Source organism: Sinocyclocheilus grahami, unplaced genomic scaffold (genome assembly GCF_001515645.1).
Source record: "Sinocyclocheilus grahami isolate Dianchi unplaced genomic scaffold, SAMN03320097.WGS_v1.1 scaffold1661.1, whole genome shotgun sequence".
Taxonomy (NCBI): Eukaryota; Metazoa; Chordata; class Actinopteri; order Cypriniformes; family Cyprinidae; genus Sinocyclocheilus; species Sinocyclocheilus grahami.
In genome coordinates this window covers 231,914-247,363 of record NW_015506840.1, presented here as the reverse complement: position 1 = coordinate 247,363, position 15,450 = coordinate 231,914, and the positions used below count along the sequence as shown (strand labels likewise).

The 15,450-nt window shown below is 42.3% G+C and overlaps 1 protein-coding gene across 1 annotated transcript in view; it reads right to left on the bottom strand.

Moving 5' to 3' along the window:
* Positions 1-15,450, bottom strand: part of adprh (ADP-ribosylarginine hydrolase) — an 83,708-nt gene that overhangs the window by 30,050 nt on the left and 38,208 nt on the right. Inside the window, exons 3-4 of the mRNA XM_016258238.1 lie at positions 5,507-5,615; positions 5,292-5,390 (exon numbers count right to left, since the gene is read on the bottom strand). Of these exons, the coding sequence (XP_016113724.1) occupies positions 5,292-5,390; positions 5,507-5,615 (208 nt within the window). The remainder of the gene's footprint in view (positions 1-5,291; positions 5,391-5,506; positions 5,616-15,450) is intronic.

Here is a 15,450-nt window from a genome sequence, read left to right as displayed (position 1 = left end):
GTCCAGTTGGTTGCCTGATTTGTGAGTAGCCGTAGTTAATACTCGCTTGAGATCAAAAGAAGCAAGCAGAGTGTGGAAGACTGCAGCCTGAGGTTTATCTAAGTGGATGTTGAAGTCTCTAAGCATAACTAGGGAAGTACCACCCTCAGGAAAGTTTGAGAGCAGCACATCTAATTCTTACACGGAGTTACCTAGTGGTCCTGGAGGTCGATAAACAAGTATAAAATGGATTTTAAGAGGCTGGGTAATAGTGGCTGAATGTGATTCAAAGGAGCTGTTGATACTCAGAGATGGTAAAGGATTAAATGTCCAATTATTAGAGATAAGCAGACCAGTACCTCCACCTCTTTCAGTCAGACGGGGGGAGTGGGAAAAAGAGAAATTATTGGAGAGTGCTGCAGGAGTAGCATTGTCCTCTGGTTTGATCCACATCTCTGCCAGGGCCATGAGGTTTAGTCTTGAATGACTTGTAATAGAAGTAATCAAATCTGCTTTGTTTACAGCAGACTGGCAATTCCAGAGACCAATAGAAAAAGAAAGTAGTGTATTAGTAAACATAGGCAAAGTGCGCAGGTTGTTAGGATTGCACTGCTTACAGTGTGTGATGCATGGTTTGCGAGTGGTAGTGATAGTAGGGATCTGGAAACACATAGTAAGAACTGGTTATAAAAACTGAAAACAGAAGGGAAACAAGTAGTAGTAAAGAGAATGATTCTTATGTCCCTTGCCGGTGTCCCTGCTCAGTGGAGGTCTTCACACGGTCTTCTTCGGTCTTCATATGAGGGCTGGCGCGACCGCTGCCGCGGTATAGTAAGCTTTTTACATTCGTCTAACAAAACTCAAATTGAATTCAGCTGAACACACTTTCTTGTTTATCACAACAAATGGTCAAGCAAAGTGCACGACACTGACAAGGTGCGTACCTTGTACAGTACGAGACCAAAAGCGATAAGCAAGATGCAAGAATATTTCTCCGCAGAGTTATCTCCTTCCACCCTTAATGTATACATGGCAGCTATATCTGCTTACCACACCCTTTTGGATGGTCAGTCATTGGGAAGGAACCCGTTGGTGTCATGTTTCCTTTGTAGTGCCTTGAGGCTGAAGCCTGCACTATGCACTAGGGCTAACTAAGGCCGCTTTTGAACCTCTAGAGGAGGTTTTGTAAAAGTTTTTGACACGTCTCTCAAGAGAGTTGGTGACCTTCAGGCCTTTACGTGGGTTCATTCCCAAAGTGTTTCCGACACAGCTCGAGTTCCTGAAGATGAACGTCCCTAGGTTACGACTGTAACCATGGTTCACAAAAGGGAACCAGACACTGCGTCACCCTGTCATATCTCCTGCATCCCTGTGAGTGCTTGCTTCATCCTATCAGAAGCTGGCATTGTTTTCACCCTTTTTGATTTGAGCATCTTGTTCCCTTCGGGGAACCATGGTTACAGTCGTAACCTAGGGATTTTATGGAAGCCCATTTCCACCACAGTCAAGTAAAAAATTATTTAAGACTCACAGAATCATATAAGTAACTTTCTCATAATAGTGACTTATATCAAAATAATGAGAAACTTTCTTGTAATAATGACTTAGTTTCTCATAATAATGACTTAGTGCAGGGATCCACAAATCTAGCCCACGAGATCCACTTTCTTGCAGAGTTTAGCTCCAACCCTAATCAAACACAACTGAGCAAACTAATCAGTGTCTTCAGGATCATTAGAAAATCACAGGTAGGTGACTTTGATCAGGGTTGGAGCTAAACTCTGCAGCACATTGGCCCTCCAGGGCAAGATTTGAGGAATCCTGACAGTGTCTTGTAATAATAAGACATTTTCTCGTAATAATAAGAAACTTTATTGTAATAATGACTTAGTTTCTCATAGTAATGAGTAGGTTTGGGTATGGTTTTTGTAGCATTTGGACCAATCAGACACACAACTTTTTGTTATATTTAACAGAGTATATTTTTGTCATTGTGTATTTTTTCTTTGATATTCTTAGACTATTTTAGTATGCTTGTGAGGGGACCCATTCCTGATCCTCCCTTTTCACTATATGTAATCTTACCTTGTTTAGTATCTATGAATTTGCCTTCGTATGATCGAAACAAGCGTGTATATTATATGGTGGTACATAGGCAATATATATTAGGGCCCTGAGAATCGTTAATAATTTCGATTTAAGTCCATTTGCAAATTACCATGCTTCGAGAACAAAGGGTCGTAAACCCTCCAGCAATTGCCACTTCCCGCTCGGAAATTCCATTTTGCTCATTGGACAAGCCCATCTTGAAAGGCGGAGATCTTCTCCGACCTTAAAGGCCCGGCTCCAGGGACCCGCTCTGTTCGGTGGTTCAGTGAGATGCTAAGATGAAGATGTGAGAAACGCTCCAGGATACCAAAGCTCGTGCCAGGCTCCGGCCTAGTCCTTTTCATTCATCAAGTGATTCTGACTCAAACTAGCTCTTTTTCATCAACCAACTTCAGCAAGATCTTGGGGCCTTAAGATTGCATCAGGAATCTTTTTCAGACATACGCAAGTATCAAACTTAGTCGATTTAATTGATGCATTAAGTATCAGTTACACCTTTTTACAAGGTTTGTTTGATCTAAGAATCTGACGTTTTCCCTCAGGTTTTAGATCTGCTGAATATGCAAAATGGTTCCATAAATGTCAGTCCTTATGTCTCTTTCTTTAGTGCTAAACTTTAACCCTTTCCTATACCAACTGTATGTGTGTGTGTGTGTATGTGTATGTTAGACCGGCTTAATGTGTTTATGTAGTATGTTAGACTAGTTTAAGTGTTTATGTAGTTAATAAAACCTTACTTGTATCACACTTGACGTGTTCATTGTTTACTCATAACCGGAGTCAATAATCATGCAGATTTACGTTACAAACTTATAGAATTGTACAGTAAGAAAGTTATTTCCTTTAACCAGGAAATTAACGTTCTTAGAATTGACAAGACGGTTGACCCTGAGTGGTCAGCTAAATATCTACAGTGGATCTAAAATATTAATAATTAATCATAATTAGTTATGGTTAATTATTCATATTTCCCCATGAGCTGATTCGCTACATTTTTTTCCCGATACTGGTGCCAAATCGATACTTTTAAAATGGTTCCCGTGCCTAAACGGTGCCTGAACCCATATTTATTAAAAAAATAAAAAATAAAAATTCCCCAAAATATGATGGATTGGCCATTAGCACTATAAACACATGATGTCTGTTTAATTCATACTGGACGCCAGAGAGCACCTTCGTACAGAAAATCCACATATCCAGTCACAGAAATAGCGGAACGCATGACCCTCCAGGAAGTCCCTTATATAGACAACGGCATCGCTATTAAAGCTGTAACTGAGTAAACAGAACATATAAATGTTTTGAATGATAAAACAAAGACAATAAACACTCGACTGCGACAATATAGTTTATCTGTGTTATTCAAGCCATCTCTGGTATTTTCATAATAATTAAGTATGTTTATAATCCATTGCTAATCGATGTATTTTTAAAGTAACCTATGGGACATATTTTCTGCCTCATTCTGTGATAAGAAGCCACATCAGATCACAAAAGGAAGCATTTGACTGGTGTTGTGGAGTAAAAAGGTTATAATGTTCTCTTTTGTTGGACAACAGGTTTAGAAATGTGAATACAATGGAAGTTTAGCTTTAGGCATTTTAATTTAAGTGGATGCCCCTTGGGAGACGTTTAAGGTCAATTAGATTTTTCACAAATTGGTACAAATTTACTTTTGTGCCTGAAGCAATACATTTATGTAATAAATTTAGTTTATTTATTATTTTATTATAATGTTTTTTTCTCTTATGTATTTGGTGTATTTTGAGTATTTGTTTGTGTGTTAAGTGTTGTATATGTGAAGCACTACGAAAGTCTGAATTAATTGCCCCAAGGGGATTGATAAAGCTCTAAACTGAAACTAAACTGAATAAAAGTTTCATTGCGCAGTGGGAGCAGGAAGTTTGCACTTTTTGTAATAATTTCCATATTGTTTGTATTTCATTTTTTTTATATTGGTACCTATTGGTAAATATGATTTTAACTGTTGCTTTTCTGTTAATTTAGTAAAAAGGTGGTGTAGTGGTCACTAGATTATTATTATTATTATTATTATTATCAACTAGTTTTGATTAATGTCTTTTTCATGTCTTTTTTTCATGTCTTTTTTCATGTCTTTTGGAGGCAAAAAATAGCTTTTTAATTTTCTTCAATAGTAAATATATATATATATATATATTTATTTATTTATTTATTTATACAACAGTTCTTTCTGGTCCTCGAATCTGATTGTCTGAGAGGTCTTTCCAGCTATGTGTTATTCTATCAGTATCTCCATGGAAACGGTTTAACCGTTTGTATCACCCTGCTTGCAGCATTTCTCACAGTGTCATGTGGATGCCCATACTACTGTTGTAGTATTTGTAAAGTTTTTAAGAGTTTTTTTTTGTTTTTTCTTAATTTTTTTAGGCGATAGGTAATAATTTAGGCTTCTGGGGCCTCGTTTATAAAACGTGCATACGCAAAAATCCACGGCAACATTCATATTTATAAAAACGTTCTTTGACGTGGAAAAGAGCTTAGCACCACGTCAGGGTCTGAGCAGATGTACGCACTTTTGTTTGCCCGAGTTTTGAAAATATAAGTAATTCTTGCCACTTGTAAAAGATTTGAACATTGTCAGGTGTTCTTTTATAAGTCAATGACATTAAATAGACATCGTTTACAAGGCGGAGATCTGAAACTTTCAAGATCATTGCAATTTATAGATTTCACATCTAAAAGGGAGGCCTACGCACATTTTCTGTGCATACGTTCGTTCTATGAATCACACGTAGGCACTTTGAGAAATTATCATAAAATCTAATTTAGGATGCTTTCTACGCAGTATTTTATAAATGAGGACCCAAATATGCAGTTTGTTAATAAAGATGGCGCCAATTTGAAAATTTGCTTCAACATTTTCGGAGATGTGAGGTTCAGGGGGTCAGCGGCTGTTCGGTGCTCACAAACATGCCAAGAAATTTTTTATATAACTTTAATGCTTTATCAGAGTACTGCCTTTGAACTCTTGACTGAATTTCTTAGTAACATTTTAATGGCTGTTGTTGTTTATTAAATATTATTGTTCAATATATAATATTTTATTATAAATAATGTTAGTATTTAATAGTCTTTGGTAATGAGAAACAGTGTGTTAGTGATGGTGATTTTGGTTAGATGGTTACTCACGTTATCAAAAGTTACAACATGTTGTTGCATACCTAGAATACTTGAAGGTCCTGGCTTCCTCCCTTCCATGTCCTTCATTCCCTCCACATATCGGAAAGCAACCTCATGCAGTAGCTCCTCACCTGCTTTTCCTGCAAGGTAATGGCATCTCAAAATATTTGTTGCATTTCAGAAAAATCAGTATCATAATTCTGTTAACTGAAATTCAGTGTTGCCCAATCCAAACCCACCGACTGGATGGACCAACCTGTTGCTAGAGCCTCAGCGGTTGCCAAGTGAAGCACTGTGTCATCACTAACTGGCCAATCAGGAAGCTCCACAGAGATGTTTTTCAGCCCCCCTAGCTCTTGCAGTTCCTAGTATACAGTATTATAATAGATCAGGGTGATTTCTCACTTAAAAATGTGGTCTACAGTTTCCTACTGACTTAATTGGATAGTTCGCCCAAAAATGATAATTCTGTAATTAATTACTCACCCTCATGTCATTCCAAACCCGTAAGACCTCCGTTCATCTTCGGAACACAAACTAAGATATTTTTGATGCATTCTGACAGCTCTCTGACCCTCCCATAGACGGTAAGGGTCCTTACACAATCAAGGTCCAGAAACGTAGCAAGGAGATCGGTAAAATAATCCATGTGACATCAGGGGTTCAACCATAATTTTACATTTTGTGCGCAAAAGAAAAAAAACATTATTCAACAATTCGTCTCCTCCATGTCACCGTAGCGCCATTTTTGAGAATATGCATTGAACGCAAACAGTGTATGTTGTTCAGTGTCAGCCGCACCACACGGATACGTTGTTTTACGTTCAAATCAAAGCACAAACAACGTAGAAAATGTATCCGCGTGGCATCTTACGGGTTTGGAATGACATGAGGGTGAGTAATTAATGACAGAATTTTCATTTTTGGGTGAACTAACCCTTTTACCACATTAATAAATAACTGTAATGAACCACTATTGATGACATTTTAAGACTGTACTACTGCAGTCCGGTTTGGACCAATCAGACAAAACCCCTAACCAAAAGAAGCAAACTATGTGTTAGAGTTTTGTTGACAACCCCCAAAGAGCAACTAACACCTCAAAAAGGCAGAACAGGCCTCTGGTTATCATGGCAAGCAATGACAAATCATCTGATAACACTGGTTTTATTGCTCAAAGGAATGTTGGCAGAGCAACTCTCACTTCATGTTGCCATAGGAAAGAGACACACACTGCCCATAAAAAATTGACTCTTCTCTAATTAATTCATAGCCAAACCTTTCTATGAATGACTCCGCCTATCCACAGATCATTGTGTATATTATTACTGTTCCTGTATATTGTCTTTTGTATTGTATACCGTTTTATGCATGCGTTATGATAAAATAACTAATTAATATAACCTCACCTATATCATGTTTGGTCAATTCAAGTCACCTTTATTTATATAATGCTTTATACAATACTGGTTGTGTCAAAGCAGCTTTACAGTGTCAAACAGAAAAATTTTGTCAATAATGCAAGAACACAGTGACAGAGTCATTTTTCCAGCTAAAGTCAGTTAATTGATGATTCAGTGTTGTCATCGTCCAGTTCAGCTCTCTTCCAATAGTGTCTGTGCAATCAGTCAAGCGTCCCCAACTAAGCAAGCCAAAGGCAACAGTGGCAAGGAACCAAAACTCCATCTGTGACAGAAATGGAGAAAAAACCTTGTGAGAAACCAGGCTCAGTTCTTCTCTGGCCAGATGAAACCAGCATGGCGTGGTTTAATTCCAGGCTGCAACACAGGTGCAGAGGACTCGTTTGGTTCCCATGGTCTTGTGCCGATGGTGGTCGAGGTGATGAGGTCTTTGCAGGGGATCTGTCTCTGGGGCACATCTAGTTGACATGGTCTCTGCTGACATTCAGGGCTGTAGAGATTGTCTCTAGGTGCTGATCCACCATCTGATCTGGATACAGACTGGATCAATGCGGAGGCGTGGATCCGGAAGGCCGCAGTGGAGCTGGAGCGACAGAGGACCGAGGAGGAGCCGAAGGGAAGGAGGAGCCCACGGAGTTCCAAGGCAACGGATGGTTGACGACAGACCAAGGCAGAGCCAGAGGGACGAGGGAGCCCGGCAGAGCTGGTGGACAGCAGAGAGGAGGGAGCTAGGAGGGAGCCACGATGACGATGGAGACTGGCTGATGGTGCATCGCACAGATGGTGGGCTGAGGGCAAGCAGAGGGGCTACCAGACGACAGCGGTGGAGGAGGCAGGAGCGGGAGGGTGGGGCAGGGATTTCTGAGCCTCCGGACTGTCAGGGCTGCCCTTTGGAACAGAAGCCCTCTCCAGGCTGGATTCGGGAAAAGAAGCCCTCCCTGGGCTGGACAGGGAAACAGGAGCCCTCTCTGGGCTGGACGTGGGGACAGGAGCCCTCTCTAGGCTGGACGTGGGAATAGGAGCCCTCTCTGGGCTATACTCGGGATCTGAGGCCCTCTCTGGGCTTGACGTGGGAACAGGAGCCCACTCTAGGCTTGACGTGGGATCAGGAGCCCACTCTAGGCTTGACGTGGGATCAGGAGCCCTCTCTGGGCTTGATGTGGGAACAGGAACAGAAGTGATAGAGGGCTCCGATGAAGGAGGGAGGAGAATGGGCATGTCAGCATACATATCTGCCTCCCAGTCTATTAGGTCCCTTTCAAAGTCCAGCAGTCCCAGGTACACAATTAGCTCACCCTCAGCCATGTTGCAGTGGGCGGAGCTCCTCTCCGCGATCTCACTGTCCTTGGCTCTTTCCCTCGCGGTGGGCATTGTAGCCAGCACTCGCACCTGGTCTGACATCATTTGCAGCATCGGCTCCGCAGCGATCCTCAGCTCTGTCGCTCCGTGCGGCGATGGCTCGTCGGTCACGGCGGGGCTCGGGCTTGGGATCCGCACAGCGGGGAGATAGTGGGCTGGGCTCTCGGTCTGGCTGTGCTCTGGATTGGGGATAGACACCGGATTATAGCTTCTCTCCACCTCAGTCTGGTGGTGTCAGGGAGGTCGACAGGGCGGTGGTAATTTGCCCGATCCAGAAGAGTGAGTTCAGCGCAGCTTCGTCGAACGCGTTAAAACGGCGAGCTGACTGAACTCAACCGCATACTCCAAGAGGGGAAGGTCCTTGTCGGCTAGGGAGGTAAACATTGAGGCGAGGGGATCCATGGGGAAAACAGAAAACTGAACAAAACGTGGAAAACAAACGGAGGGGTAAACGCAAATGAAGTTTTTGCAGGTCGGGTCTTCTGTCACGAATGCCTTACTTTTATTCGCACTCACCTTCTAGCTTCTGATCATGTGCGTGGGTTTTCCTCTTACTGGAAACTTAACTCAGTTCTCTTTTATAATGAGGTAAAAGATGAAATTAAGATCATAAAAACAACTGGAATAAAGTTATAGACGACAACAGCTACAGTAGCTACTGGGAGTTTACTAAGTGTGGAATTGGCAAATATATTAGAACATTTTGTAGTGATTTAGCAATAAAGAAAAGAATAGATGAAAAAATTATTAAATGTAAACTCAAGAATCTCATCTAAAAATGTAGATGATTTACTGGATTATAAACAAGCAGAATTGGCTGATTTACGACTCAAATTAGACAACATATATAAACAAAGCTGAAGGGGCATTTATTAGATTGCGTATGAAATGGTTTGAGGAGAATGTATAAACTTATCTTTTTTTTCAGACTGGAAAGAGAAACTAAAAATTCTAAAAAAAATTAGAAAGAAAATTAGAAAGAAACTAAAAAAAAAAAAACTCATGGTTGATGTCAATATTACTGATGACCCAAAAAGTATTGCAGCGTTCTGTGTTTACAGCAAGTTAGATGCTGCCAAATTATCCCAACAACATTTTTTTTCCAGTCATTACCAAACATAAAACAGTTGAATGTTTCAGATCAGCATTTTTGTGATGCATCTAATCACATTAAAAGAGATTGAGGAAGCTATTAATTCTAAGTGTGTGGTTTCATGCACAACATCTGGCATATTTTGATGACCCGAATAGTTTAGCCCCTCAGTACTTGAGCGAGCTCTTATTGCATTATAGTCCTTCACATCTACTGTGATCTCAAAACTCTGGCCATTTGATAATACCCAGAATATCAAAATCATCGGTGCATTGTTCGGGAGGCAGACACACTCTGTCAGTTTAAATCTAGATTAAAAACCCATCTCTTTAACCTGGCATGCACATAACACTATCATATTTCTATAATTCCAATAGGAATTCTAAGCTAGAGAAGACCACAACATACAGCCCTAAATGTCAGCCCTAGAGACAGCAATAGAATCAAGATAATAAGTAGTATCACTGTACCACTAATATTGCTGGGAAGTGTCAATGCAGGCACCCTCCGAGTTACTGAAGTGAAAAAAAAAATCAGGTTTAAAGTTATTCAAAATCCACATTGTGCAGCTCAAAACTGAGTTTTATTCAAGCATGAGAACAATGATTGAGCAGAGCTATACATTCACAAGTTTTCTCATTATAAATAAACAAAGTGCAGTGTGGTCAGCTTCACTGATTATAATGGGAGATTTCAGAAGAGAGAAGATTATCAGAAGAGAGGAGTTCCCTTTCAAACGGTCTCTCAGAGCACAAATCATCAGCCTTCTGGCTGTTACTGTCACAAACTGGAGCAAGAAAAACAAGGTAGGTAAGTGAACGTACTCATTTACAAACCCATAAATCATCCAATGAGGAGTGCAAGCACAAACAGTTTTAAAAAATTGCAGAACTAGAGTAATAGTCAATTACTTTCCTAAGAATAGCTGAATGGATGAGCACAACAGTCCAGATTCAAGAGCATCCCAGAGAAAGAAGGTAATCTAGAAAGGGGAGTCCTAGGAGCAACAGGCAGGTGAGCAAGTTTGAGACTTGTCCACAAGTGAATGAAATTAACTGTCTTTTATGTGTTGAAGGAAAGTGGCTGCAGGTGGTAGTAATTAATGACAAGGGACAGGTGAGGGAGTGTGAAGGATTATGAGTAATGTATGTAGAGCGCTCTAGCCACCTCCAGCATTCAGAGCAGTTTATTGTTTGCTTCAAAGGCCACACTAAAGGGCTGCCAATCACGAAGCAGAGACTTACTGGATAGTTGATGCTATAGCCCTGGCTTATGCCTCAATGGGCTTACAGTGTCCTATTGGAGTAAGGGCCCATTCCACTAGAGAAATGGCCTCCTCCTGGGCTTGGTCCAGTGGAGTTTCTATTGGTGATATCTGTGCTGCTGCAGGCTGATCTTCGCCATCTACCTTCACCAGGTTTTATAACTTGGACGTCCCTGCCCTTCAGGCATGGATTTTGTCTGTCTATTTTACCCCTCTGTAAATGGAGAAGGTCTTGTTATGTAGACCCCAGCCTGGTGGATTGGGTCTTATAATCGTAATATACCGCATACCTTGTCAGTGTCATGCGCTTGCTTAGCCTTTTGTTGTGATAAACAGTAAGGTTTGTTCAAGCGTATGGAAGAAAAATAATGACAAATGTCTTTTCATTTCAGTGGATAGTCCTTTTCATGTTTGTGGGCAAGATATGTCATGCCATAGTTGGCACAACCCGGAGAGGATGACGCTACAAAAATATGCACTCGCATGCGATATTCCTTGGGTTCCTTTCCAGTGTTGCCATTTTCCCACCATAGGAATCTCAGGAAATCACGATCATCTGGACTAACGTGAAAATGGTGGAACATCTTCTCTACATCGCAAACAATTGCAATCTGATGCTCACGAAATCTACACAACACTCCAGTCAGAGCATTCATAAAGTCTGGTCCAGTGAGTAAGTGGTTGTTTAGAGACGTGACGTCAAATTTGGCTGAGCAGTCAAATACCACTCTTATTTTTTCAGGCTTCCTGGGATGGTACACCCCATGGTGCGGAATGTACCACACATTTCCTTCCTTTGATGTGACTTCTGCTTCTTCAGCATCACCGTCTCTATAAACACTGTCCATACATCTCTCATAGTCCTCTCTGTACTTAGGATTTTTCTTTAACTTTTTTTTCAAGTGCTTCAAATGAACTATGGCTAGTTGCTTATTGTTCGGTAACTGAGGACGTTCTCTAAAAGGTAGGGGCATTTCCACATGACCTTCTTTGTTGTGCTCGGTTTTTTCATCTAGTTGTTGAAGAAACTGAATGTCCTCTTGTGATATTGCCTTCTCCATAAAGTCTGTATCTCGAAAGTCTGCTTCCAATGTCCTGATTACTGATGCAGGTGTGATAGCTGGGAGTTCCCTCAAGGAAATGCGATGACAGAACCCTGTTACATTCGTAGAGCAAGTGTTGGGTGTTATGGATCCCACTACACTCCAGCCTAAGATCGTTTTCATTGCGTATGGTTCGTGATCCTTCCCTGATATCACTTGAGTTGGCTTCAAAGCCCTCTGACAATCATAGCCAATTAGAAGCCCTATGGGACAATCCAACAAATCTGGCATCTCCTTTGCAACACTGCCCTGTGACCATTCTCAATTGAAGCCCTATCAGTCATTGTGGACAGCTTTAATTTCACAGGTCCTGTGTTTGCTTGAATTTTATCACAGACTTCCTGATCAATAAATGTATTACTGCTCTGCGTGTCCAGTAATGCATAGACTAGAGTTTCCGGGCTATCCTTTGTCGCACAAGAGACCAATACTGGAACGATCATTGAAGTGCGATTACAGTTGACCATTCCCACACAGCATAAGCTAGTGGAAGCCCTTTCATCAGGTGAAGCTTCTAGCTTTCCTCCTTGAAAACGTTCTTCATGAAGTGGAGAGGGGTGACTCTGCCTGCAGATGTTGCAAGTAGCTCGCTTTCTACATTTTTTGGAGATATGACCGATTCTGAGACAACCAAAGCACATCTTGTTGTTGATGACAAAGCTTTTCTTCTCCTCAAGAGGCATTGCCGCAAACCTTTCACATTTGTGTATAAAGTGATTTTGCTGACAACAGACACATTCTATTTGTTTCTTATCCTGAGTGGCAGAATGGCTGGGTTTGGAGCCTTTCTCTCTTTCCAGTGCACTCAAGCTCTTTGTAATGGGTTTAACATTTTGCGCCAGAGTGCTGGCTTTGAGACGTTTCTGCTGCTTTCCTGGCTTTTCATCTGCATTTTTTAAAGCATGTATAGAGGAAACAGGATTACATGCAATACGTTCCTCCTCTGCCACAAACTCTGAAAAATCAGTGAAACTTGGGTATGGCTTCTCTTCATCTAGTGCTTTAGTGACATACCTATTCCAGTGAGTTGTTACCCAGTTAGAAAGTTTCTGCAGCAATTTCTGATTTTCTTCACAATCATCCAAAACCCCCAAACCATGTACATGAGGCATTGCATTTTTGCAGGAGACGAGGAAATCACTAAGCTCCCTTAATTTCAGTGACTCTCTGGGTCCAATTTTTGGCCAGATGTCAATCATGCAGATTTATGTTACAAACTTATAGAATTGTACAGTAAGAAAGTTATTTCCTTTAACCAGGAAATTAACGTTCTTAGAATTGACAAGACGGTTGACCCTGAGTGGTCAGCTAAATATCTACAGTGGATCTAAAATATGAATAGTTAATTATAACTAGTTATGGTTAATTATTCATATTTCCCATGAGCTGATTCGCTACACATTACACACCATTTGTGAACTAAATACCTTTTCACAAAATAAATGTGAAATTTATTTTGTGTTGTCAGCTTTCATTAGTTAGTTTCTTGTGCCCATATTTGGTTATGGTTATGTTCCTGTTCTCGTTATGTCATTATTAGTTCATCCTCCTCACTTGTCTGTCCCTCATCAAGCTCCCCTTTATTAACCCTCTGGGGTCTGAGGGTGTTTTGGGGCCCTGGAGAAGTTTTGACATGCCCTGACATTTGTGCTTTTTTTCAGTTGCTTATACACATTTTAATGGCTGAAGTTTAATAAGACTGTAATCAGCACAAACTGGGCTACAATAATATGTGAGCAGCATGTATGTACGTGACTGTGTTTTTGAGAAAACAACGTTTATGCATGCTTAGTGAAAAACGTCTCGGGTTACTTATGTAACCATGGTTCCCTGAGTAGGGAACGAGACACTGCGTCCTCTATGGGTCGCTATGGGGAACGCCTCGTCATGACCCGTGTCTGAAGCATACATTGAAAAAACACCAACAACGCATTGGCCGGCGACAGCCGTGACGTCACTTATAGTGCGACTATAGTATAAATAGGCGCCGAGAGAACACATCATCCACTTCTTCGTCTGAAGCTTGCGTCCGCAGCATGGCAAGAAACCTAGAGGACGCAATGTGTCTCGTTCCCTACTCAGGGAACCATGGTTACATAAGTAACCTGAGACGTTCCCTTTCATGAGAACTTCGAACTGCATCCTCTAGGGGTCGCTATGGGGAACAGTATACCCATGCTGAGGGGATTGCATGCCAGAAAACATGGCGAGCACTAATTACCAACTCTACCATATTGCCATGGGAATTGCCCCAGGGAGGTTAGACGGCTGTCGGTGACATTATTCCCTACGGCCAAAGGCCTAGGCTACATACCCCAAAAAACCTACCTGTTAGGGCCAGAACTCCTGGGCCCGGGGTAGAGCTCAAGGATTGGAATCAGGAATAGATTCCTTTAAGGGAATATGACCAAGAGCCTAGAATCATACTAGTCTTGGCCTGTCACACAGGGCTTACCGCATGCTCTGTAGCGACACCCTGTTAAAGTAGGTATCTAAAGGATACATAGGTGGAGTGGTGCCCAAGGCGGAACCGGGGTTTTAAACCACTCAGAAAGAGCACGAAGGTGCTGCGCGTAGCTCTACCATACAGGATTCTAGAAAACAGCCCATGGAGCGAGGAATCCAACTCCTCAGAGAGAATTAAACGCTCGAAAGAAAGCACCATGCTTACAATTACCCTCATTGGTGAGGGGAGCGATACTTTCAGAGTGTGTCGACAGAGACACACTAGATGAGTGGAGCCCAATGTACCGGGGTCTAAACCAACTCAGAGAAAGGGAACGAGGTTAATAACGCGTACCCCTTACCATACAGGATTTCAGAAAAGTGCGCAAAGCATAACGTGTGCACTTACCATATTATGGATTTAGAGATTTCCAAGCATCTGTTCACAGATACCGGGAAGTACTGGGCCAAACGGGAGACGCAAGCTCAAATACAACCCTCTAAGGTGAGGGGAGCACTGCCTGAGACAGCATTACACAAGAAGGTTCTCGCAAATGCCACCTATACTTCCCGCTCGATGCCTCAGCAAGATGGAATATCCTGGTGATCGGGAGGCTCCTCAGGGCGACCTAGATACGGTAGACCAAACAGGGCAGCCTGAAAGCATAAGCCCAGCCCGGATGTCCAGGAATTTTTTTGCAGTGCTGTGCCGGGGGCCTGATGACCAAGAAGGCTCCCGCAGAAGAAGAATCTGGCTGCATGATCCAGGACGTATGAAGCCAAAACCCGGCTTATCGTACCGTCTGGACATATATCAACGAGTGAGATAAACACTGCAAGTCGAGCACCCGGTTTCTGAATCCAGCAGAGTGGGTGCTCACCGAGGACCTATCCTAGAAAGGGACAGAAACGCACGAAGCATGATGCCGGAACCAGGGCCGACTGGATACAACATCGACGAGTGAGGAAATCACTGCAAGTCGAGAACCCGGTTTCTGAATCCAGCAGAGTGGGTGCTCACCGAGGACCTATCCTAGAAAGGGACAGAAACGCACAGGTGCCGGGAAACACCGCAAAGAAAGCTAGCAGAAGGGTTATACTGAGAACCGGTCAATTATAACCAGGATGCATGTGTTACCTTCAGAGGGGGGCAGGTCAGTGACAAAGTCTACCCCTAGGTGTGACCAGGGGCGATTTGGCACCGGTAGAGGAAGGAGTTTGCCAGATGGTAAATGGTGCAGGCTCTTGGACATGGCACAGTCTGGACATTCTTGCACGAACCTTCTCACGTTCCTTGCCATATTGGGCCACCAGAAGCGATCTCGTAGCAGTGAGAGGGTGTTGTTGGCCCCTGGATGGCCAGTGCCTCGGGAGGAGTGGGCAGAGTGAATCAGTGGGGTGTGCTGTGTCCGTGGTACGTACTGGCATCCGGGAGGACAGCTCCGCGGATTGTTGGGAGCCGTGTTGGAGGCCACTGAAGGGGAATTCCATTCAATGGGACTGACGATCATCTGA